The sequence below is a fragment of the Passer montanus genome, unplaced genomic scaffold (assembly GCF_014805655.1).
Source record: "Passer montanus isolate IOZ18808 unplaced genomic scaffold, ASM1480565v1 scaffold54, whole genome shotgun sequence".
Lineage (NCBI taxonomy): Eukaryota > Metazoa > Chordata > Aves > Passeriformes > Passeridae > Passer > Passer montanus.
In genome coordinates, this window is record NW_024370374.1 from 2,614,946 (window position 1) to 2,639,071 (window position 24,126).

The 24,126-nt window shown below is 42.9% G+C and overlaps 1 protein-coding gene across 10 annotated transcripts in view; it reads left to right on the forward strand.

The window, feature by feature from the left end:
- TEAD1 (TEA domain transcription factor 1) overlaps positions 1–23,831 on the forward strand; it is a 152,780-nt gene extending 128,949 nt beyond the window's left edge. For 9 of the 10 annotated variants that reach the window (XM_039724944.1, XM_039724945.1, XM_039724947.1 and 6 more), the window contains 4 exons: positions 5,472–5,645; positions 16,350–16,490; positions 17,188–17,340; positions 17,992–18,681. In XM_039724944.1, coding sequence (XP_039580878.1) covers positions 5,472–5,645; positions 16,350–16,490; positions 17,188–17,340; positions 17,992–18,105 — 582 coding nt within the window. In that variant the 3' untranslated portion in view covers positions 18,106–18,681. Of the gene's footprint in view, positions 1–5,471; positions 5,646–16,349; positions 16,491–17,187; positions 17,341–17,991 lie in introns of all 10 variants that reach the window. The other variant, XM_039724943.1, reaches the window with a different exon arrangement.
- The last annotated feature ends 295 nt before the right edge of the window (positions 23,832–24,126 follow it).

Sequence of the window (24,126 nt, forward strand, 5' to 3'; positions counted from 1 at the left end):
AAATTAAAATAATTCAAAATCTTTATATGTGTATATACACATACACTCAAGCTTGATTTTCAAGCAGAAAAAAGCCCTATCACCACCCATTAAAAAAAGCCATTTCTTTTATTTTTTGAGGTTCTTGCTGTCACATTTATTTAAATTGTGAGCACTTCAGACAGCTTTACATTTAAAATATCTATATAGGGCTATAAAGAACATGGCTGATGGACATTTTCAGTATTAGTCCATCCATCCAAACTGTCAGATTGTGTTAGGTCCAAATTTCAAAATGTATTTTAAAAAGTGGTGAAGAAATAAAACATTCTTTATGTTTTAATTCAGGTTTTATTGTTGTTGTAAAAAGACTTTGTGAGCCCGGGGAGAATTGTGCCTGAGAACCAGAAAGGGAAAGCAATTGCTCAAGGGCCATAAAAACAGCCTGCCATCATTAGCCAAATGCAGTAAAATTCACCAAAGTTAATCAAACCACCTAAGTGATGAAAAATAAATGAGATCTTTTCAAAAGAAGCCCTCCATCCTTGAACAATATCCATTGTTGCAAGGATTGTTTATCCTTTCTGTACTCCCTGTAAACAGTATAAAAAGCAGTCCAGCATTTCACTCACAAGGAAGTCCTTGGTTTAGTGTCTTTGTGATGTGCAAGGACAAGAAAGCAAACTCACATTAGGATGAATGTCTCAGAGCTGCAGACTCAGGATCTGAGGTCATTTTAATCTGGAATCAGAAAAAGTTTCGCTAAATACAAGGCTCATTTGTTTTGCCATGCTGGAGAGCTGCTTGTTTGCCCTGGGATGGAAATGCTCATCTCTGTGAAATGTTAATTTTCGAGTGTCCATAGTTAGAAGTCCCAAGAAAGCATTTTAAAGAGGTCCAGTATTGACACAGGCTCCAGCTGTGAAACTGTGGCATGGCAGCAGATTTCCCATCCTGCAGGATTCCTGGGGCACCCCATGGCTGCATGATGGGGATGCCAGGCCAGCTTCCCCAGCCCAGCTGCAGAGGGACAGGGAGGGTCCTGGGGCCAGAGCAGGGTCAGGTGTGTTGGGAGCCCAGCACCATTTATCCCCCAAAGTCAGCCCACAGCTGGAAAGCCTGCTGGGACCTGGCTGTGCTCTCACTGCTGCCTTCATGGACCTCTCTTCCTTCCCTCAAATCCGCTGCCAGGGAAATCTCCCAGCGAAACTGGAAGTGCAGGGGACACGTGTGTTGGGTTGGCACTGGGGTGGGGTGGGCTGTGGCTGTGGATTCCCCTCTCTGCCTGCCCCCAGCACCTGTCCTGGCTCGCCCCAAGGGCTTTGCAGCTGGCTGTGCCCCTGCCCTGCATCTCCCCAGCTCGTCCTACAGCTTCCCCCACCCCTACACCCGCCCCAAAACCCGGCTGCAGAGCCAGGCTCTCAGAAGTTGGGAAATATCCCCTGCTCTGCTCTGCAGAGAGCAGATAATGACATGCTCACGTGTTCATTTGTTCCTCTGCTGCATTCAGTGGAGATGTAGATGGCCCTTCTTTGATAAGCAACTATTCAGTAGTTTGTTTTCTTCTGCTGTTGAAATGCGTGGCCCCGTGCCCTGCTCGCTGTGCACTGTCTAACCTCCCTTCCAAATGGAATTAATAATTCCCTCCATTTGCATTTCACAGATGTGCTAGTGCAGTCTTTTTGGATGAAGGAGCATTATTACTCACAATTGAAAAACCAAGAAGTTCAGGTGCAAAAGAATGAATGGCCACTGATTTTGAGGGTCCCCTTTGATTTGTCATGAGCTTGATTTTGCAGCATACTTAACATTATTGAGAGCTTCCTATAGTCAGGCACAATTTTCCCATCTGAGCACTCAGCGCTTCTGGAACTGGGACTGCAGGGTCTTAAATGAGACAGGCCAGAACTGAAAGATGCATTTTCACTGTTGCAGAAAAGCTGATGGAAACATTGTGTAAGCACCTTGCCCAACCAGCGAGTCCCAGTTTCACGCTGGGACTGCTGTGGCAGTAGCTGGGAAGTGCTGGGCAACATTGCGGTGTCAGGGAACTGCTTCCCTCATCACCTACCTCTCCACTTCTGCAGCCGTAAAGTCACCCAAAACCCCCTTTTACTTCACATTTCTGATTCAGTCCCTGAGCAGATCCAGGCAGGAGACTGAATGCAGGGAGGTCCATGAAAAACCAGATTGCCCATGCAGCTGTATGGTAGCATACATCACAGAAAGTTCAGTTAGCGTTTCACAGGAATGTGTTAAAAACCTTAACAACAGGACTTGGTACAGACTCCAGTTATAGCATTAAAATGTCATGTTTATAACTCCCAATCTGCTTCAGTGGAGGACAACAGCAGCAGGAATTAAATATTCAGTTACTAGTGTTTTGGTAGAAATAAGAAAACTTGTTGGCAGACCAAGTGGTTTTCTTACATCAGCAGGAAATTAAAGAGTTTCAGATTTATGAGATACGGCGAGGCAGCAGAGCTGAGGCTGGGCAGGGTTTGGGTTAGAGCTGCACTCAGACTGCTGATGCACCAGTGCCAGTGGGATTTGGGAGGGTTAAATCACAGCTGTGCCCCTGGGTGCAGCATTCTTGCACTCGGGGTGCTGTGCCCATGAGCAAGGTCATTCCCACAGAAACAGCTGCCACCTGCCTTCCACCTTGTTTAGCATCCACATCACCCTGTGGATGGGGAACCATTCACCCATATGCTGATCTGTATGGTTGTGTCAGAACATAAGTGCAAAACTGGTGAGGAGCTTTTACAAATATGTCTGCTGGCTGATAAAGCAGATGTAGGTGGTTTGTCTTTGTTCTGCACCAGCTTAAATGCTTGCATCCCCTGCCACTGGCAATTTGTCTTGGTTCTCTTAAATTCCTAAGTGGATTATAATTTTTCTCGTGGTATTATTTGACAACAGTCATATTTCATGGCTTTACTGCATTCTTTGGATAGTTAGAATTTTTGTAAGGGAAGGAGCTCAGCTTTAAGAGGTGGCCATCTCCAGGGCATGTCGTGTAATGCAGACACAGGAGACAGGGCTGAAAATGTTCTTCCTATTCTTGTGTACTTGTGTACTTAGAAAATACAGGATTTGACTTGTGATGGTTTATGGCATCTAAAGCACATTATTGCCCCCATGGCAGATGCAAATCCTTTAAATGCTTCAGCGTGAGTAAATTCCTCAGCAACTAATGTACTTCAATGACTCTGGAATACTCTGTCTAAATCAACAGTGAATTCTCAATATAATGAGGAAGTTTCTAAGCTTTTCAGACACTAATGGGCTCAAAAATATAGGCAGAAAAACTTTGCTCCTTTGCCTTTATCTGTGCATCAGTTGCTGTCGTGGAGCGTGTTTGTCTAAAAACGATAAGGATCATTTCAGTATCCATTTACCCTGCTCCAGTACTGCATTATCATTTGTTAGTTTGTAGAAATATGCCATGTCTAATTAGCTTAGTAATGATTGTACTTAGCATAGGAATTGCAGCAACATAAGGAGAAAATAATCACACATTGCAATATCAAAATAAACATTTTTGTCCTAAGAATGTTGTCAGGTGATGTCATACCATCTGTCCTACTGTACCCGCTCAGAAATTTTGCTGCAGCAGCATCTGGTGCTTTGGCGAGCTCTGCAGACAACTGTGGCAGCTTTGCAGCTGCCTCCAACTCTGCTTTTATATTTAAAGAGTATTAAGACTTCATGCTCCATGCCCCTTTAAATGTGTTTGCTTTTACTGAAATTTGGATCTTGAGCAATTTGTATATTTGCCTGGCTTGCAGAATAAGGTACAGTGTGTGAATTGTCTTGGGAGTTCGCAGTGGCCAAACTGTAAAATACAGGGAGCTCTCCCTTCCCCCTTCCCTCCCCAGCCATCTTTGGGCTGAGAGAGAGACACCCTTTTGGGGAGGAGGACAATTTACAGGAGAATCTGAGCCCTCAGTTCTGTTTCCATAAAAATGTGGTTATTTATACAAAACCTGGAACAACTCCAGCAGAGAAGACTGAGAGGAAACAATCCCCAAATTTTTTTGCTTGTGGAAATGCCTTAATGGGATGTTATGTTTTCCTTTTTCCTTCCACAAAATTTAGAAAGAAATACAGCCCTGCAAAAAAACACAGGCTCTATCTCATTTTTGGCCCCATACCCAGATGAGTGTTCTCTGGTTCTAAATTCAGATTTCGCTGTGCTAGATGATTTTTTAATAGATTTCAATTTCATTTCCTAAGTGCAGAAATCCAGCCAGTCCATTTCCTTTTCCCTAGAGTTTTGGACATCTGCTAGGGAAGACTCTGCTCACACTGAAGGAAGGCTCTGAGTGCTTGCCCAATTCATTTAGATTTGTCACTTCAATTTGTTCATTCAGCAGGTACATTGTAAACAAAATAGCTTAAATGAGGTTTGCTTTGGGGTTTTAAATATTTTATTTGTGCCTAGCTTTTGGGAATTGCCCCTTATGTACAGCATCTGTTCAATATGACAGGGTTCTCTGGTGTTCATTGACTGCATAGCAGCTTTCCCTTAACTGAGCTAGCAAAATGTTTTGTGATCTGCGTGGTGAAAACCCCCAGTGTTTAATCCTGCCACTCTGGAGCTCCTCCACTCTGCTCTCGTGACCCTGGGATGTGCTGATTGTCTGGTGGAGGGTCTTTTGTGTTCATCCTTCCAGTTTTGTTTCGGGTGCTGAAAGGTTCTCCTGGAGCAATGGCAGCCCCTAAAAGATCATGTTGGACTCCTTTGGAGTGGACTTCACTGGGCCAAGGATTTCCCCCAGGCAGGAGAGGCACTGCTGAGGGGATTGCTGTGATTATAATGAGGTGTGATGGGATGAAGTTAAGAAATAGGAAATTGAAGCTGAATGAGTTTTGGCAGAGATGTTCATCTACAGAGCTGGCTCCCGAGGGAAGGAGGAAAAGTTGGGCTCTTGAATATCACATGGGTCAAAATACAGGAGGACAATGTCTGTAGGAGCAGCAGTGCAGAGTAACTGGCCTTCTTGTCATCCTGCATTTAAAAGGAAATGCCCTTTATCTCTTTTAGCTGAGATGTGCTGCAGATAGATTTTGCAGCGTGCATGAGTGGGCTCTGCGGCACGAGCAGAAATTCAGGCTCTGAGGACACAGAACATGGAAACTCACTGTTTAAAGGAGCAAAAATAGGCTTTCCTCCAGAGCACACTCATCTTTTTATGCTCACTGACAGGCTCTTTATCACCGTGCTGCCACTGGGTCTTGCAGTGTAAATTACCCCCTTGCAGAGGCCCATGCTTTGGGGTTTGCAGTGGGGACACAGGGGTTTTTTTATGTTGACCCTTGTTCGCAAGGGTCTGTGACACAATCAGTGAAGTTTTTCCTGGAAACCATACTGCAGAAAATCCCAGGAACGGCGTGTGAGCCATTCAGTCCATCAGAGCACAGCCCCCTGCTGTACCAACTCTCTGCTCCTCTCCCACAGCGCTGATTTTCCTCTTTCTCCCTCGCAGTACAATAAACACCTCTTCGTGCACATTGGACACGCCAACCATTCTTACAGCGACCCCTTGCTCGAGTCGGTGGACATTCGTCAGATTTATGACAAATTTCCCGAGAAGAAGGGCGGCCTGAAGGAGCTCTTTGGGAAGGGGCCTCAGAACGCTTTCTTCCTCGTCAAATTCTGGGTGAGTAAGGCATGCTGGGGAGGGCTCGCCTGCCCACAGGGCTGGGGGAGGTGTTCAGCAGCCTGGGGGTGCCCATGGAAATTGCCTCTGTCATCATGCTGGGGTGCAGAGCTGTTTGCCCTGCAGCTGGGACAGAGCTGCAGCCCCCCAGGAGCCAGGGCAGATGTGCCTCAGCTCTGCCTGGCTCTGCAGCTGCTGGGCAGCAGCCAACAGGTACCGGGAGCCCCGTTTGGAGATGGGGAACTGCCATCTAGTGGTCCAGGGAAAAGCAGGGAAGGCAGGGAATTGAGCCTGCTTTTGGGTATTTCCGAGGTGCAGCTGCTGCCCAGTGCAAGTGGGGCGAGGATCAGTGCTGCCATCAGCCCGTGCTTGTGCAGAGAGGACCAAGCAGGAGGGGAGCTGAGCCAGCTGTGAGCCTGGGAGGCTCACAGGGCTTTGTTTCTTGAAGCACATCTGCTTTCTCCTTGGCTTTTTGTTAGTCAGCTGTAGGACTCAGCTCCATAACTTATCATGTTCAGAGCAAGGGTGAAAAAAATAATTTGAATGGAGAGCTGGGATGCTGCTTATTGATCTAGTCATTATGAATTTCATTGATAAACCAGGTTTATCTTACTGTATTTGCAAAACCTCATGTCAGTGACATAATCATAAAGTAATAAAATCATTTAGGTTGGAAAAGGTCTCTAAGATCATTGAGTCCAACCATCATCCAAGTCCATCCACTAAACTACTAAAAGCTTCACCCAAAAGGATCAGAAAATCTGCAGGCTAAGCCTCATGCTTATACTAAAGCTTTTTATACTCACTAACATTTTTGTGGTACTTTTTTGTGGTATACTCCCTTTCATAACAGCAGTTATCATCTAAGCATTTAAATTTTTTCTTTTAAAACTTCACTAAAAGGGCCATATTCAGGGTTTAGTTACAGGGTGGACAGGTTAAGGCTGAGACCAGAAGAGGTTGATCTGGAACCACTGCTTATGATCAGATTTCCTTGAGTTTATCTATTGGATTTGAAAAAACTCTACACCTTATAAATGCCCCAGACTTCATATCTTTTCAAGATCTTCTGTGACACCAGATTTAGGAATGGAAACTGGAATGAGGGAAACTCTTTTTTTCTCAAATCTGGATGTGGAAGGACTAAGCCACTGAGCAGAAGCTTTGCTAGACTGCAGAAGAAACCCACTGAGAAATTCACAGGGCTTAAAACTGGGCCTGTGAGCTGTAGACCAAGTGTTTGAGGGCTGGCTAAGCAAAGAGGCCAGAAAGAGCAGACAGCAGAGCAGTGGGAGCTGAAACACAGTGGGCACCAGTGGCCTGGAACAGGCATGTGAGAATGTGGGGTCCAAAAGAGGGAGGCAGTGGGAAGAGGGAGCATTTGGGATAAGGAGCCTGCAGGGAAACACAGGAATGAAGTACAGCAAAGAAGGTTTCTGGGAGGTGAGAACAGGACAGACATAACAGCAGGAGAAATCTGGCTGAAGTGGGGCAGAGCTTGGAGTTAAGGGTCTGTGACCACTAAATACATTTCCTTGTGAAATTTGGCTTGAGCTGAGGCCATCATCTCACCAATCCACTCTGTGTAATAAATATTTGCAAAGCACACTGGCAAAAATGAATGTCACTTCACATGCCTGTTCTCATTTCCCACAGAGGATGATAAGCCTCAGACTCTATACTAGACGTGGATGCAGCAGAGATTTATGATATGGTAATTGATGTATTGTATGTTCTGCTTTTTCTCCATGTGGAAATTGATTTTCAGGCATACTGAATGCTCAAAGGTATACCTAAAGCCATTAGAGACCTTCTTTGGATCATTGAGGTCTGTGGTGTGCTCCTGCCTTTGAAAATCCGAGTGCCAGCCTCCTCTGCTTTGTCTGCTACCAGCAGTGCTCACCTTTAGCACTCTTGTCCCAGTCCCACATCTGTGGCGTGGGGGTGACACCACCCCTTCTCCTCAAGTGCTCACTGACAAATCAGACTCATGGCTGCTCTAAGGGCTCAGGGTGATGCCGTGAAAAAAGCCTGTGTGAAATGTAAACTTCTGTGTTCAGCACAGGTTCTGAGCAGCGTTCAGGAAACAGCACAGTGAACAGCAGAGACAAAGAAACCTTGTGTAGATGTTCAGAGGGTGAGTGTGCAGCTGTGTAGCTAAAGCGTGTGACATGATACAGTTCAGCAGTCAGGATGTGCAGGCAACTTCAATCCAACATTTCCTAACCTCACTGTGCCTTCCAACATAATGGCCTTTTAATACAATTTCGTGCTGTATTAACTTAGAGATTAAAAAACATACAGTGCTAACATCCTTCTGAGTTATACATTAAAAATGTGGTGAGAAGACTTTCCTGAGCTGTGATCTTAAAATAAACCAGTGGATTTTCTCTCTCATCAAGTGGGAGAGGCAGAGAGAAGGTGCCTGGGGTGGTGTTTGAGTGTTGCAAGAGTCACGATGAATGTTCTTCTAGGAAAACCTTCACACCAGTGGCCCCAGTCCTAAATGGATGTAGGAATATGTACAGGAAAACCAGAAGATAGCTAGTCATAAGAATTAGATCCTAAACCGTCAGCTCACTGTCCTTTATTTCTGTCACCCCAATTGGGCATTTCTTCAGAAAAAAAAAGGATGCCATTCCCTTTTTTTATGGGGAGTGTTAAAACACTGTTTTAAACAGTCATAATATCACCAGAAAAAAGCTGGCACAGGTTGCTGACAGTGCTTTTGACCATATAAGTAACCTCAAATTTATTAATATGAAAAGAGATTCATTTTGGCCGAATGAAGTATCTGGTTCTGAATAAGTACCTACTCTCTCATCATCTGCTACCTCCTCCTCCTCCTCTGTAAGTTCACCTCCTCCCTGCTTCTGTGCATTGCTTAGTCCCAATACTCTGTCTCACCATTTATTTCCCCCTTCCCATCCTTTGTGTTGTCTTCCTCCTTCCTTACATGTAGCCATCAGTCATTTGCTCAGCACTGTAAGCTACTGCATCCCAAGTGATCGTGGGGGTCCTTGTTTTGGTGGGCAAAAGAGGAAAGTGAATTTTGGTTGGGCAGATAATTACAGGTGTGAAAGCACTCTGAGGTGAATCAGTGAAGAAAAGGCAGGGTCTGAGTGAAAGAAGTCAAGGCAAACTAGAGAAGGGAAGCTGGAGAGTGTCATGATGTGAGAAGCTTGAAAGTGAAGGTGAGGATTTGGGATGATGACCCTGCAAATGGATTTAAGGGAAGTCAGCATGTCACTGGAGGCAGCACAAAGGGTGTTTTGTTAAGACACTAATCGAGCTGTGGAATGGGTATATGGGAAACAGGAAGACCACAGATGAGTACTTGTGCTGACAATGACTAAGGCAGAAAGCAGCTGAGCTCTGGGAGCTGGAAAGAATATTCCTCTGGCTCTTTCCCATTTAGTTCTGCTTCAGGCTGCTCACCAGCACAGTTTGCCCTGGTGTCCTGGTTTCATTAATAAGGTTTGACTACAAAAAAAGTGGGAGGGAAAGGTCTGAGATCTTGCAAGAAGACATTTGCCAGTTGTGGAGTTGACTTAGCAAGGCAGCACCGGGATGGAGTACAAAGCAAAGTTTGCTTTGCTTTGCAGAGCTTTATTGGTTTATGCAGATTGTATCTCATGGGAAACACAACCTGATGCTGGGAATGGATGAGCTTCTGGCCCTGGTCCTGGTGACACACCTGGACTTCACACTTTTGGGTCTCTTCCTACCTAGAAGTGCAGGAGGTACAAAAGGAAGAGACTCCTCCTCCTGCACCACCTCAAACAACCAGCCCCACGCCCTGCAATGCAATGCCCTGGCCCTTGTTTTGCACCTGGAATGCAATGACTCTGTTCCTCTGCTTTATCCCAGGTAGTCACTGGGAACCACAGAGTCCAGGGAAATTGCCATAGAGACAGACTTTTACACTAATAGAGGGAGTTTTACTTGGTGTGTTGTAAATAAGGAACAACGTACTGATGGTGTGGCACAGGAGGTTTGTGTGACAGGGATATGAGACTGGAGATTACTGAGTTACAGAATTAAAACAAAAATAAAGGTTGCTAAACAAATGTAAAAGCTATCCTAGAACACTGATGCAGAATTCAGGGAAGGCTGAAGAGCATCTGCAGAGGAAACCTTACCCTGAGTGCAGGTTAATTGCACAATCCTGCTTCTCTCACCTTATGGGACTAAACCCAATCTATGCAAAACAACCAGGAATAATTTGTGCCATCTAACCTTAATCTGAGTATGGTCAATGTTCCTGTTGGTTAGTTTGTATTTAAACTGCTTTTGTGACTTGGGAATAGCCCCAAAGTTTTCTGCTCTTTGAAGTTCCAGTTAGCCTGTCTAAAAGCCAAGTCAACACAGTCTGCCTGTGCTGGTTTCTTTTATTGATTCTATCCATGTTCATATCTAGTGCTAGCCCCACTGATTGCTCACTACTATTCCTAAATTCTCTAATCCTAAATTATACACTTAGGCCTCCTAGACTAAATCCTGCTGCTGTAACTTTGTTATTTCTCTCTCAGGTTTTGCCTCAACCCCAAGTGCAAATTTTGAGTGAAATTTTGCATGACTTTTCCATGTAACCTACAGCAGTGTGCAGTGGGTTCTGCCTCCACTGGGATCCTTAATGCTGGTGTAAGCACACCTTGCAATAACATGCTGGGATTTTGTGTCTCTCACAGTGCCAAATGCTCTGTGCCAGCCTGAACTCTGATTTCTGCAGCTACAGGGACAGGTTTGGGGACCAAATATGTCTGAAAGGAGGATGGATGTTCTCTCATTGGTCACATAGGAAAAAACAACTGATATAAATTAATGTTGGCCTGTCAGGCTTTCTATGGATCTGATCCACTGACTTAATTTTGTGTTTGCAGTAGCTTGAACTATTCTTCCAACTGAGGAAAGCTTAGCCAGAGCTCACTGCAACTCTGAAACCAAGATCCAAACTTATCTGAAGATGCGTGGATGATATTAATTGATGTTTAAAATGAATGCCTCTATTTGCAGGAATCTGCAATGCAAACTAGGAGTTTTAGAAAGTAATGCATATTATAATTAGGGCAAGCTTTTAAAGATGCTTTGAAGTCCTAAACATTTTTGAAATTCAAATGTGGGATGGAAATAAAGGAATCTACACAATAAAGGGGCATTAAATTATGTCTCCCAAAATTTCACTGTTTTATAGATGTAAATATATGCCATAATTAGTGGTAAGTAACATGAGGAGGATAGTTAAGTTTATTCCTATTCTTATTCAAAACAGCTGTGGCATGAAAAATAATGCTCCTTCTCTTTGTGATACACTGGAACAAACAATTTACCCATGTAATCAGTGTTCAGAAATGGCTTGTGCCTGTGGTCTCCTCCCACCCCCTCCTGAATTTATCCCCATGTGCCTCCAGCCGTCTTAAAAGGTGCAGAGATTCTTTGTGCCTTTCATTCACACACACACAATTGTGGCTACTGCCTTTCTTTCTTTCTTTCTTTCTTTCTTTCTTTCTTTCTTTCTTTCTTTCTTTCTTTCTTTCTTTCTTTCTTTCTTTCTTTCTTTCTTTCTTTCTTTCTTTCTTTCTTTCTTTCTTTCTTTCTTTCTTTCTTTCTTTCTTTCTTTCTTTCTTTCTTTCTTTCTTTCTTTCTTTCTTTCTTTCTTTCTTTCTTTCTTTCTTTCTTTCTCTCTTTCTCTCTTTCTCTCTTTCTTTCTCTCTTTCTCTCTCTCTCTTTCTCTCTCTCCTCTCTTTCTCTCTCTCTTTCTCTCTTTCTTTCTCTTTCTTCTTCATTGTATAATCCAGAATCTTGGAGTTCCCTCCACACACACACACACAGCGTCACTGCCAAATGATCTGCAGCTCACAACTGGGGCCTGCAACATGAATGCCTCCAAGGCCAGCATGCAAATGTATGCAAAACAAATGAGATATGCAAGAAAGCAGCCATGCATTTGCTTTTCCCCATGGCATCCCTGGCCCAGAGAGCAGGACCCTGAGCACGCTGGTGCCCAGCAGAAGGGGCAGAGTGGCTGGAGCAGCTCGGCCCGTCCATCACCAGCCCAACCATGTGGCAGCCCTGCACACAATTCCTGAGCTGCGCAGCAGCGTGCCAACGGCCCAGATGCTCCCTTTGGAAAAAATTGCTTCACAGTTTGGAATCCCTGCTCTGTGGTGGAGCTCTGGAGAGGAGGAGGGCAGGCACAGTGAGTAACCCACCTCCCCACAGCCGCTCTGAGCAGCTGCTCAGCCCTGGATGTTGTTAGCAAGTGACCTTATGTGCTTCATGTCAGCTGCTGAGTGCCAGTGCAAACTGCTCTGGCCCTCCCCACATCCCGCTGTTTCCAGTGGGTGCTGTTTTCCTTCTACTCAGCAGGATGCATTTAGGCTCTTCTCAGCAATTTTTGCTGGAGTTGCTTTTTTGTTAGCCAAAGCTGTTATTATTACACAAGCACTCTACCCTCTGCCTTGCCCGTAGCACAGAGCCCGAGAGCTCTGGGGAAAGGAATGGGAAGATAGTTTTTTAATTTATTTTTACTTTGGTTGCAGCCATCTCTTTAGGTGCAAGCTCCAGCACACTGGCAGAGACTTCTCCACTCAGTGTGTGGAACACTTGGTGCTCTTAATATGCAATATTTCCAGTGCAACCCATTGACAAACTGTGCTTTATTGATGAATTAATCATGCTCTTGCACTGGAGATAGGGTGCCAGAAATCCAAGTGCCTCTTCCGCCTCCAAGTGCATTAATATAAAACTCAGTGCCCAGAAATAAATCTAAATTAGAGTTTTACTCTTAAAAATTAAAAAAAAAAAAAAAATTCTATTTGTGGTTTGGGGTTTTTTCCCCTCTAAATTGTATTGATCTCTAAAACTCAATGAATAAATGGACTCCTGCTCATTACATGTGATCATCCCATAATGTTTGAAATGCCATACTATTTGAACTCACACCAATATATTTGAAGTCACCATTCAAGCAGGTATTTATCTGTATAGGCAGCAAGAGTGCTCCCCAAGCCCAGTGCCTGGAGCCCAGAGCACAGCTGCCTGAGAAGCTGTAGAGGAGGGAAGGCTGTTTTACAGCCCAGGAAGGCTTGCAACCTGTGTCTGAAATGCAAGAGAACTGCTGGAGACAGAGCACCATGGAAATAATGCACCAGAGCTGGTGACAGCACTCCAGAGGCTTGGCTGTTGTCACCTGTTTCACAAGGATCATTGAAACAGGAAATTATAAGGAGAAGACTAATAAGATAAATTTCTGGATTTCAATTTTTTTGTTATTACATTTATGTAGCCCTACCTGCCATAGTTAGCTCAGGGAGTGAACCTCACTAAGTAATGTTTGCCTTTGGACACTACCAAGCCTACTTGAACCAGAGCATCCCTGTCAGATGCTCATTTGGTTAAAAAAGACCCCAAGGTGATTTTCCCTCATCTGAGAATTATGCCAGCATTCCATGGCCATCAGGGTTACCAGCCCCTGCCTTGTTTCTCATTTTGCTTTTGCTTAGCTTTAGCTTTCTGCCTTTTAATGCCTTTTTCTGCAAGATTTAATCTAGGAGAAAGCTCTTCCCCATGTAGCAACTTGTAGGCTATGACAAGGTTGTGGAAAAACTTCCCTTGGAAAAAGTAAGTAGATGGAGTTTCATTAGTCATTCACTACAAAGGATGTTTTCCAGACCTGAAATCACTCCTGTAGCTCTTTGCTGAACACTTTCCAATTTTCCAACATCCCTTCTGAAATGTAGACACAAGCCCTGGAATCAATGCTGTAGTAAGGAGCTAAAGCTGAATACCAGGGCATTCATTTATAACACATCACCTTATTCCCACATCTACAACTCTCACAGCTACATGGGTACTCACAACCTTTTGGAGAAGGAAAAAAAACCAGCAGAAAATTTATTTTAATTTCATCAGTTTGAAAAAAAACAATTTAGCTTTCAGATGTATATGTTTAGACAAATCCCTTGTTATTTAAGCCATAATAATGTTCTTAAGTCCTTAAGACAAAATTGTTATCGTACTAAAAAAGGCTTTGGTGAAGCCTTCATTTAAGAGCATTTGCTTGCCAACTCCTATGATTTTTTAATGCTGGTGTTAGACTGTTTTGAAGAGTATTCAGCTCTCAGCAATCTCAGCAATTAGATTAATATGAAAAATGTTTACAAAGAGAATTCTGTCCTTCTTTGAAAACATCTTTACTGTGTGCTAGACTCAAAACAAAAAAATGAAGAGTAAACAAGTAAATAAAGATAATTCTCATCCATATGATCATCATGGGACTTTTGCAACTATGTTGTGATTGCATAAGGGTAAATCATGACAATTGAGTGATAGTTTCAAGTGTTCCTCACTGCAACATCAGGCCCCAGCCTGGATGTGTTGTGTACACAGAACTCCTGGCGATTTCAGCAAGAACTGGAAGGTCTGTGGCAGTGAACAACAGGGTGACAGATGGCCACATGTGTTGCTTTTCCAGGTTAAATGTCAGCATGTAAATAGAACAATTAGGTATTTTTTTCAGCAGGCTTCAAATCAGAAGGCAGCAGATAAAAAGTTATCGTTTTTTAACTCTTAAACTTTTGCGACTGCAGCTTGAAATGCAAGGTCTATGCAGTTGATTTCTGACAACGTGAAATTGTGAGGGGTGGTTTAGTTATGATTTCTTAAGTATTTTGCTCATATTTGAAAGGAAAGAAAATGCTTTGCCAGTAAAACTGCAATTGTGTTAGCAGCAGGAATAATTGCATTCTAAGAGATTACTTCTGTTATTATTATCATTAATTGCAGCAGTGCAGTGGTTTTAGGAGAAATCCCTGTCCTTCAGAAATTCCGGCGGAGCAGCGGTGGCATGGCCAGTGGCTGCTGCAGTTCTCCACCTGTAGATGTTTGCCATGCTTTGATTGCAGGCCAGCTGTGATGGCAAATTGCTTATTTGCTATCAGCTCTGACCAATTCCTCACAGCTCCCTGTGACAGCCCTGCTTCAGATGCACATTAAACATTAACTGCTGACCTGGTGCAAGGAGCAAGGTGGGACAGCGATAGGATTTCTTCCTCTTATGCAAAATACAGGACTGTGGGGCTGTTTGTGTCACTGTGTGCAAACCTCAGGAGGCTGCTCCACTGATTAATTTGCAAAGCCAGCTCCAAGTAATCTTAGACCCATGTCTTCTCCGTACCACAGACTAGCTCAGTGTGTGCAGTTATCAGAATATTGCCTCACAAGGCCATACCACAAATAAGGATTGCAGACAGTAAGGAGGATTAATGAGTTGTTGCCAAATTAAAAATTAAGTAGCAGTTACAAATGACCTGTGGTGGGTGCTCCACACCAGAATTGTAGAATGGTTTGTTCCTAAGGAACCTTAGAGATCACCCAAATCCAGCACCTTCCATTTGACCTGGTTACTCAAAGCCCCGTGCACTCTGGCCTTGAACACTCCCAGGGATGGGGCATAGGTAAGCATACCTGTAAATAAGGTTTTTTAAAAGTCTGAGGGTAAACATGAAGGTACCTGTCAAGTGTTATGTATTCCATTTCTACATTAGGAACAGAACCAAGCAAAGTGGGACTTGCAAGTGAAGCAGCTGCAGAAGTGCATTTCCCTGCTAAAATGCTCACCTCGGCCTAACTTTCGAGTTAGGTGATTCTTTGCTGTCATGCTGCAGTAGCTGATCAGCTATTTCCACATGAAAGGAAAACCCTGCCCACTCTCTCCCTGGGCACCAAAGATGTCAGTAGAGCTAATGCCTGAATCAACAAATCCAGCTGTGTACATCCCTGGAGTCTGCCTGTATCCATATCAGCGTGCTTTTAAATGGAGGGCTTTTGAAATGAACAGAAATGGGTCCGTGATGTCAAAGAGCAGAGTGGCAGAACGGCTCCAGCACTGCTGTGGTCCCAGGGAGGCTGGATTCAGCAGGTGACCTGTGTGGTTGCTTTGTAGCCAAATTAATCCTGCTGTGCACAGGGCTTGGATAATGAATAATTGAAGGTAGAGCTGCTCCTCACTTGATCCTGCGAGTCTTGGTGTCTGATGCTACCTATCAAAGGCAGCTGGATGGTTACTGAGGCTGCAGGGAAATGCTGGGAGCCAGCAGCTCCTTGCAGCAGTGTTTGCTGGTGCTGGGCACGGCTCTGTGCACACGGGAAGCCTGGGGCTTGTGTCACACTGCTCCGTGGAGTGCAGTGTTCTGCTCAATCAGTGCCATATGGCCCGGCAGAGCCTTATCAGAGAGCAATCCTGTGCTTCCCAGCTGTCTCCCTCTGCCATGAGGATTTCATTGCTTTAAAACAAGAAAAGGAGAAAGTGAGCTGTGGCCTCTCCAGAGTGGGGTGGCTTGGCTGAATTTGAGTCTGAAGGCAGGTTCACTTCCGAGAGGCTGGCTCTGGAGCCAGGCTCCTTGCAGGTGATCATTCCTTTCCTCCAAGGATTTCATCAGCTATCTGCCAGACAAGAATGTCACCTGTAGCCCCCAGAAATGCTGGGACATCTTTTAGTTTCTAAAATTTGAATAAATTGCTGATTTCCTAAGGTTTTTACTGCAACAGTTAGGTAGCTACTTCCCTGACGGACTTTTTTCACTGTCACTGTCGTCACCATTAAACTCCCCCCGTTATTTCTGAAAAGAATGGTGAGCTAGTGACAGCTTGTGCTGTTCAGTGTCAAATAAAAAAATCTAATTTTCACCTTTTTCCCCACAGGCTGACTTAAACTGCAACATCCAGGATGATACAGGAGCATTTTACGGAGTCACCAGTCAGTACGAGAGCTCGGAAAACATGACAATCACCTGTTCCACCAAAGTCTGCTCCTTTGGAAAGCAAGTAGTAGAAAAAGTAGAGGTGGGTGTTGTGATGGGATATGTGCCTCTAGTCATTTCTTACCTTTCCTGCACACAGACCTGTGGGGTGGGGTCAGGTCTCTGGTTGGTTTGCTGCACAGTGATATTGCAGCTGGGAACTAAGCCAAAAATCCTCAGAAACCACCATCTGAGCAATTGGTAGCTGGACAGCAGAAGTGCAAGAGTCACAGCCTTACCCTCCCTCAGAAATCCAAGTCAGTCTGCTTTTCTTCCAGCTGTAGTCCTACATCTTTCTGTAGTTCATAAATTGCCTATTAAGTCATGCAATAATATATCTGTGTTTGTATGTGCACACTTAAGTGTAAATATATAAGCTTATTTTTGCTGCTCCCTTTGCAGACAGGTGCCTCAAAATTCCTGTAGAATTATCTTATCACAGTTTTTGGCTTAATTAGTTTCTACTCAGTTTGGGACTTTATAATCCTCATCTATTCTGTTTGTTAATTTGCAGGTTAGAGAACAAGTAATGATATTATAATTATTGATAATTAAAATCCCTTGCATTTCTAGCAAGGCGTAGAAGAGGTAAGGCAGGGTGTCAGCAAGCAGGCTTGTGAGTGTGTCTGAGCCACTTTCTCTTTTTCCTGTCTACACAAAAAAAAGAGAAAAACTGATTTACCAGTCACTTTCTTTCTGTCTCCGAATGATCACATTCTAAATGGTTTTTATTTTTTTAGACTGAGTATGCAAGGTTTGAGAACGGCCGGTTTGTGTACAGGATAAACCGCTCCCCGATGTGTGAATACATGATCAACTTCATACACAAGCTGAAGCATTTACCAGAGAAATACATGATGAACAGCGTCTTGGAAAACTTCACAATTTTATTGGTATGGACTGGCTTTTTTATCTTTCCACTTCTAAGATACTTTCAGGCTTTGTATGGCTTGCTCAGCTTGCAGTGTTGGGAACCAGTTTCCAAATCCCTTAGTCATTGTTGCTTGCCAAACAAACCATCCCACTGTCTCCAGAATAATTCTCCTGGAACTGGGCGCTGTAGACGCTCAGGATGAAAAGGCTCAGCTGGCTGTTGGTGTGAACAAACATCTTTGTTACTGTCCACAAATTTCAGCTTACTTCTCCATTTTTTCCATTCGAGTCTGGGGTTTGTAGAGAGCCCGAGGCAGTAACTTTGAACCATTGTGTTCACCTGATGTGTCCTTACCTGGGCTTGGTTACAGTGCTGTGGGTGTTAGTGGCATTAATTAGTTCTGGGGCAGGGAAAACAGGCAGCAAACGCCCAGCAGGTGACCTAAAGCACAGAGGATGGGCCATGTGGTGGCCTTTGAGCCAGTTTCATCCAGTGACCCAGCTTGCTTTCCCTGTTGCTCTGTGGTGTCACCCCAGCCAAGCTCTCAGAGCCACGTGCTGCTGCTGCCAGGGGATTTGGGCAGGACCGAGGTGACACAGGCCACTTCTTGCTTCAGCTCTGCTGTTCCAGGTGTGTGATGTTCTGTCTGCCTCTTCCTTTCCCCACGCAGGTGGTAACAAACAGGGATACACAAGAAACCCTGCTCTGCATGGCTTGTGTATTCGAAGTGTCGAACAGCGAACATGGAGCACAGCATCACATCTACAGGCTTGTAAAGGACTGAGCAGTTATTTATATATACACTTCATTTCACTTCTTTATCAAAACACAGACTGTAAACCTCAACACTAAGTGGCAGTGCCTCTGGCCCAACTTTCACCCACATTTTTCTAAATCCTGTTTTAGTGAAGTCATTTTTAATGTGTTCATATATAATTGTAGCTGTGAAATTCTGGTACAGTTGTAAAAATTATTTCTAAAACTAAGTGTTCTTCAAATTTGTAAACCACAGTTCTTTGGGAAGACTGTATTTAAGAACCTAACGCCTCTGTCTGTGGAGGCCTATTTTTAATTCTGATAGAAAAATGTATGACAGAGCATTTGCCATGGGGAAAAACTGACAGCATTTATAAGAATTTATTTTGGGTTTTTTTCCAACATGAAATACTTGTTTTACAATGCAAGTGAAATTGAAATGAATCTTTAGCTATAACTGTAAATGAGTACACAAAGTTAATAATCTTTATAGAATTATCTTTGTAACTAATTAGGGTGGAAGATATGGACGAATGTAATTCACTAAATTATTTTTTAAAATGAAACATTTTTCTGTTTGAAACCAAATGAAAAATATAGCCTTAAGAAATGCCTGATAGAAACAGACAGGTCCTAAAATTAGGCAAATTTTGTATTTTTTTCTCAACGCTAAAACTAATCTTCTAATCCATTAAATTTTCAAACAGGTATTGCAGAGAAAGAAAACATCACCCCTTACCCCTAACATATCTAGTGTATTTTAAAAGAGTATAAAGTTGTATTGTACTAATATGAAAATTTGATTATTTAATGAAAAAGATGGCTCATTTTGCAATAAGTAGGTAAATACTGAAGATTTAGACTTGCATTATGTGTAGTCTTGTGTGTGCGGTTATATTTTATATGGACAACTATGTTTTCTAATAAGTTGAGCAAACAACTTGCAACTCTGAAATCAAGAGATGAACGGAAACAACTGACATTGCAACAGCATCGAGTCATTCAAAACAGAGAGCAAAACACTGATGTGTTTGAAAGAAGAGTGTGTACACCTCTGAAAGGATCAGCAGCTTTAATATCTGTGAGACGCTAGAAAATCACAACCAGCATCAGGCAAAGAAGATTGGAAAGTGGAGAATTTTATTTTTTTTTCTCCTTTTCCTCTTAATCATGGTGCTCTTACACCTCTCCCAGTTGTCTCTCCAGGTCTGGCAAAGACCTTATCTGAAACAAACACACACCTACCACGTGGGGTCTGCTGTCCTCTTGGGAAGTGTTCATCCAAGTGGTAGTGTTCATCCTTCTGATCAATTCAGGGAAGACTCCAGAAAGCGAAGCACAGCTGGAGATATTTTAATACTGTAAGGCTTCACGCCACGGCCATGGCTGTGAGCAGTTGTCTGGGGTCTGCACACGTGAGAGCAGCAGCCTCACCCCTCCTGCTCAGGAGAGGGGGTGTTGCTCAGCCCCTCTCCTCCTGCTGCCCCTCGTTGCCCAAGCAGAAGTTGTTGGGGCAGGTGCTGGGCCAGCAGAGGTTTTTCCAGCGAAACTTTCATCTGAAAGGCTGAGGGCTGCCTGACCAAGCACAAGCCACCTTAGGGATCAGTGATGAGTTGTCAGCAAAGAGGGTTCTTAGGAGAGTCTTCTGCAGTCCTGACTCAAAGGTCACGCTTAGCAGGCCCCTCCCTACCCCTGTGATTTGTTCCTGCAAACAGCACAGTTCCCATGCACAGTGTAAGCGTTGAATTTACTCCCAGACCCAGTGCTGTAGTCTTCAAACAAGCAGCTCTAATCCTTTTCTTTAAATTGTATTCCTGCATAGTCCTTTCTGTTAGAATTGCCCACTGCTGAAATGTCTGGAGTAGGCTAGAGCCTAGGCAGGGCAGTGGGTCAGACCAGGACCATCCCTAATGCTGGTGAGGTCTGGGGTTCGAGGAGGATGCAAACATCACCAGGGGAAGGGAGACTGCTCCAATCCCTCAGCCTGATCTGACTGCACCAGGAGGATGGTTTGGATGGTTGCTGTGATGTCTAGCTGTTACCTGCTTGTGGATATTAGGGCTGATGATCTTTCAGTTGATACTCTGCGAAGTGAACAGAGAAACGTGTCCATGGCAAGGTCTCTTTTAACGCTCATTTTTAACACTAACAATCACATCAGGAAAAGCACTGCATTGTAACAGCCTAACGGTAGCCCTTTATTCTAAGCACTTGGTGTTACAAGTCAAAAACTACTTTTTGGTTTTTGTTCTAAAGTTGTCTTTTATTTAGGGTTTGAATTGTGGGTTTGGTGATTTTTTATTTTTTTTAATAACAAGCAAACTCTTTAAGGCATATAAAGTATGTAAGTCAATTTGCAAAACCAGGTACAGTTTTGGGGTTTTTTAAGTAGGATCTGGCACACTACATATGCCATAACTATAGGGTATAAACAGTCACAATGTTTATTGGTGTTCACATATGTAACGTTAGGGAAACTACTTCCATCGTCTTTTCTTTACAATTCTGTAAATGATCCATACCCTGTATATGTTCATTCTTAAAAGCCTTAATCCTTCAACTGTTGAGTGTGGGGTGTGTAGTCCAACAGGCTGCCTGTAAACTGTGAGCTCTTTTGTAAGCTGGAAGTACTTATCTTGTTACTGTTACTTTTTTGTAGGAACCTTTTAATTGAGAGCTGCCAAAGCATTACAATATGCAGTGCCTTAGCATTATATTAGAAGTACCTTTTAGCCTCTTAACATTAAATTTTATACATTGTTTTCTTAATTGGTTCCATTTTTAAAATATCCGTATTTTTCCCTGCAGAAACGCTCTTTGACTGCTTGGTCTGAACCAGCTGTCTGTACAAGTCAGTCCCATTGCAGTGAGATGCCTATACCAAAAGGAAAGGTTACAGATCCCTAGTTCTCCATGAAAAGTGAATTGTATTAATGAATGCTGCCTTTTTAAATTTCATGACCAAATAATTAATTGTGACTCTTCTGCACTCTAGCATGAAAGTGCCTTTGGTTTGAAATTCCAGCTTAGAAAAGTGCTGCCATAATAATGACAATTTGTAGAGAGACCAAAAATATTTAGTTATCACCGTAATGCCTTTGGTTTATTGGAATAAGTTGAATCTACAGGCCTCCATTCACAAAAGAGCACCATTTGTAGCAAAGGGATTTTGCTAATGATCAGCCTGCTGAAGAAAAACCTACTGTTTGCCATTTCTGACAGCATTGCAAACCAGCAACTGATTCGTCTGTGATATAAAAATGAAAATATTCCCATTTATATTCTCTTCATCCAGTCACACATCTGCATAACAAGAGATCCATATCCTACAGAATTTCAGTGGACAAGCATGGCTTCATCAATCTCTAATAATATTTTGGTATCTGTGGAGATTCTTTGCTTAGACAGAAGATTTTGTTTACAAAGTTGTGCATGCTGAAGGTCAGATGCATAGAACAAGAGGAGCTTGGAGAACTGAGCATAGTGAGGGTAAATGCAACCGTGTGGGTTTAAGCATTGAAATGTTGAGGGTGAGCATTGTGGATGAAGGTGCTGCTGGGGAAACTCTGCCCAGCACGACTCAAAACACAGGGTTGTTTTGTTTTCCTCCCAGTTGATGTATTGGGGGAAAAAAAAAATAATGTAGCTCCTCTTAATAATGTGTCTGTTTTTGATACCTTCTGTGAACGGGGGCCACACTCTCCACCACAACTGAAATCAATGGGAAGAGGAGCAACATTTTAGAAAGAACAAATATCAGCAAAACCAAAAGCTGTCAGAGGGATTATATAGTTGTGAATACATTCTTAACTTGATTTTTAAAGTATTTGATGAAAACTAAGATTAACTTTTTATATAGAGAAATATTGTGACACTGTGTGGTAAATATTGTGATAATTCAAATTCCCTTTCTCTAAAATATTATTTTTGTTATTCCTTCAAGGTCTAAATCTCACTTACCTCTATACATCAAGTAATCCTGTTGAACTCAATGAGACTGAGGTAGGGCAAAGACACTTTTGGCCCACAAGCAGAACATATTTTTCTAGTTATTGCCAAGCATTTTGGCTGCACTAGTCAATGTTTGTGATAAACTACACCTCTGTCTCATTCAAACAAGCATAATGGTACCATTTGGGGCTGTTAAAAATTACTACTAACAAACGTAGTTTTACTTACTTGAATTCCAAACTGATTTTGTTTAGGTACTGCACCACTATTTTGAAGGAATCGCAGATCCAATGCCTGTTTCTCTCTTTCCCTCTCCACCACAGCTACAGCTCAGCTGGCAGTGGCTTGTCCCGTGGAGCCCCCACGGGATGGGCTGTTGGGAATAATGAAGGGTGTACATTAATGTTGAATGTAAGTAACTGGCCAGTCCAAGGCAGATACGACATTTGATGTGCTAATCCATATCTATTTATTTTTCCACTGAGAATCCCAGGGCGTGCCTGCTGCCTGAAGCAGCGGCCCTGGGAGTTTCCTGGAGCCCTCAGTCAGTCACACTGAGAGCCCTGGTGTTGTCCCCCCTTTCCTTTTCCCGTGAGGATACATGTGCCCGGGCACAGACGGATGTGAGGAGTAGAGCCCGGCTTTGTCCTTTGCTCAGGATGATCTCCTTTCCCCCTCTTATCTTTCATAACCAGATGTTTAGCCCCCCAAGAAAGATTGAGGCTGGATAAGTCAAAGTACAAGAAACACTCTGGACATCTTCATCTTTTAACTTTTCAGGTCATTCTTGCTGAGGTCATGTAATTAGTTTTAGTGTGTAAATTAAATCTTAAATGCACTCAGTTGACTAAAAGGAGATGGATCCCTGTTACCTCCTTACAGAATATGTGTTTTTGTTTTTGTTTTGTTTTGTTTTATGGGCCTCTGATTCAGGCTCATGACTGCAGACAAAAAATACAATATGTGCCTGAAAAAAAAAAAGACAAAAGAATTTTATAACATTGAAAACCTGAATAGCCTTTAATTCTTCAGTACATTTTATGTAAAACAGGTTGGGTTTTTGTTTTGTTTTGGGGTTTTTTTGCCATGTGCATTTGTTCACATTTGTAAATGACTTAATGGAATTCTCACTTTATGTTTATTTGTGTAATGTGTATAAAATGGGTTTGTGACTTAAGCATATTCATATATGGTCAGTGGTTACTTTAATATTGTACTGCTGCTGGTAACTTTTGATGTAGAACTTGCCTTTTGATGATAAAGTACCTCTAGGTTAGACAGTGAGGGAAGGCTCTTGGAAAAAACTGAATGTTCTCCAATGTTTTCTTAACATATTTGCAGAAGCTTTCAAAAGGAGTTTCAGTCAAACCTCTTGGCAGTACAGTATTCTTGTATTTGTTATTGTCTGTGTGTAGGTACTGGTACCTTTTTTTTTTTGTTTAAAATGTTTTAAGTGTTGGCTTTAAAGTGAATTTATCTTTAGTATGATAGTAATATGAAAATTATAGGTTTTGTGTGCAGAGAATTTTTTTATAAAGTGCTTTGTAAAAAACAAAAAAATGTATTCTAGCTTTCGCGGTACATATGTGTGATAACTTTAATATCCATGACAGTTAAGTGCAATTATTTCATCACTCTAAAAATGCTATTTTTGTGTCGGTTACTGCAGGTGTTTTCATGTCTTTGCAAAGTGACACATTTTGATGCCTTCTTGATAAAGTGGTAGAATTTTTGTAGCTTTCTAGAGACTTTGTATTCATACAGTATCAATTGAAAATAAAGAAAATGAAAGTGTTTTGTGCATTTGTCGTAATCTCTTACCTCAATCTCTTCTTAGTGTTGGGTGTAGCTTTCAAAACCCTTTTCCAAAATAGCACAAGGCCAGACTTGCAGAGATGCCTGTGTACCTTCTCAAGGTGCAAGGCAGATCCAGCAGGATCCACAGAAGCCTGGAGGGCTGGCACATCTGGAAGCTGTGTTCCATGAACAGTCCATCATCCTAATTCTTGCCTGTGTGTCTTCCTAAAGAAGCAGTGGTGGATTTTCGTGAAACACCCTTTAAACCACACCATGACAATGGGAAAAGCCACCCATCTCT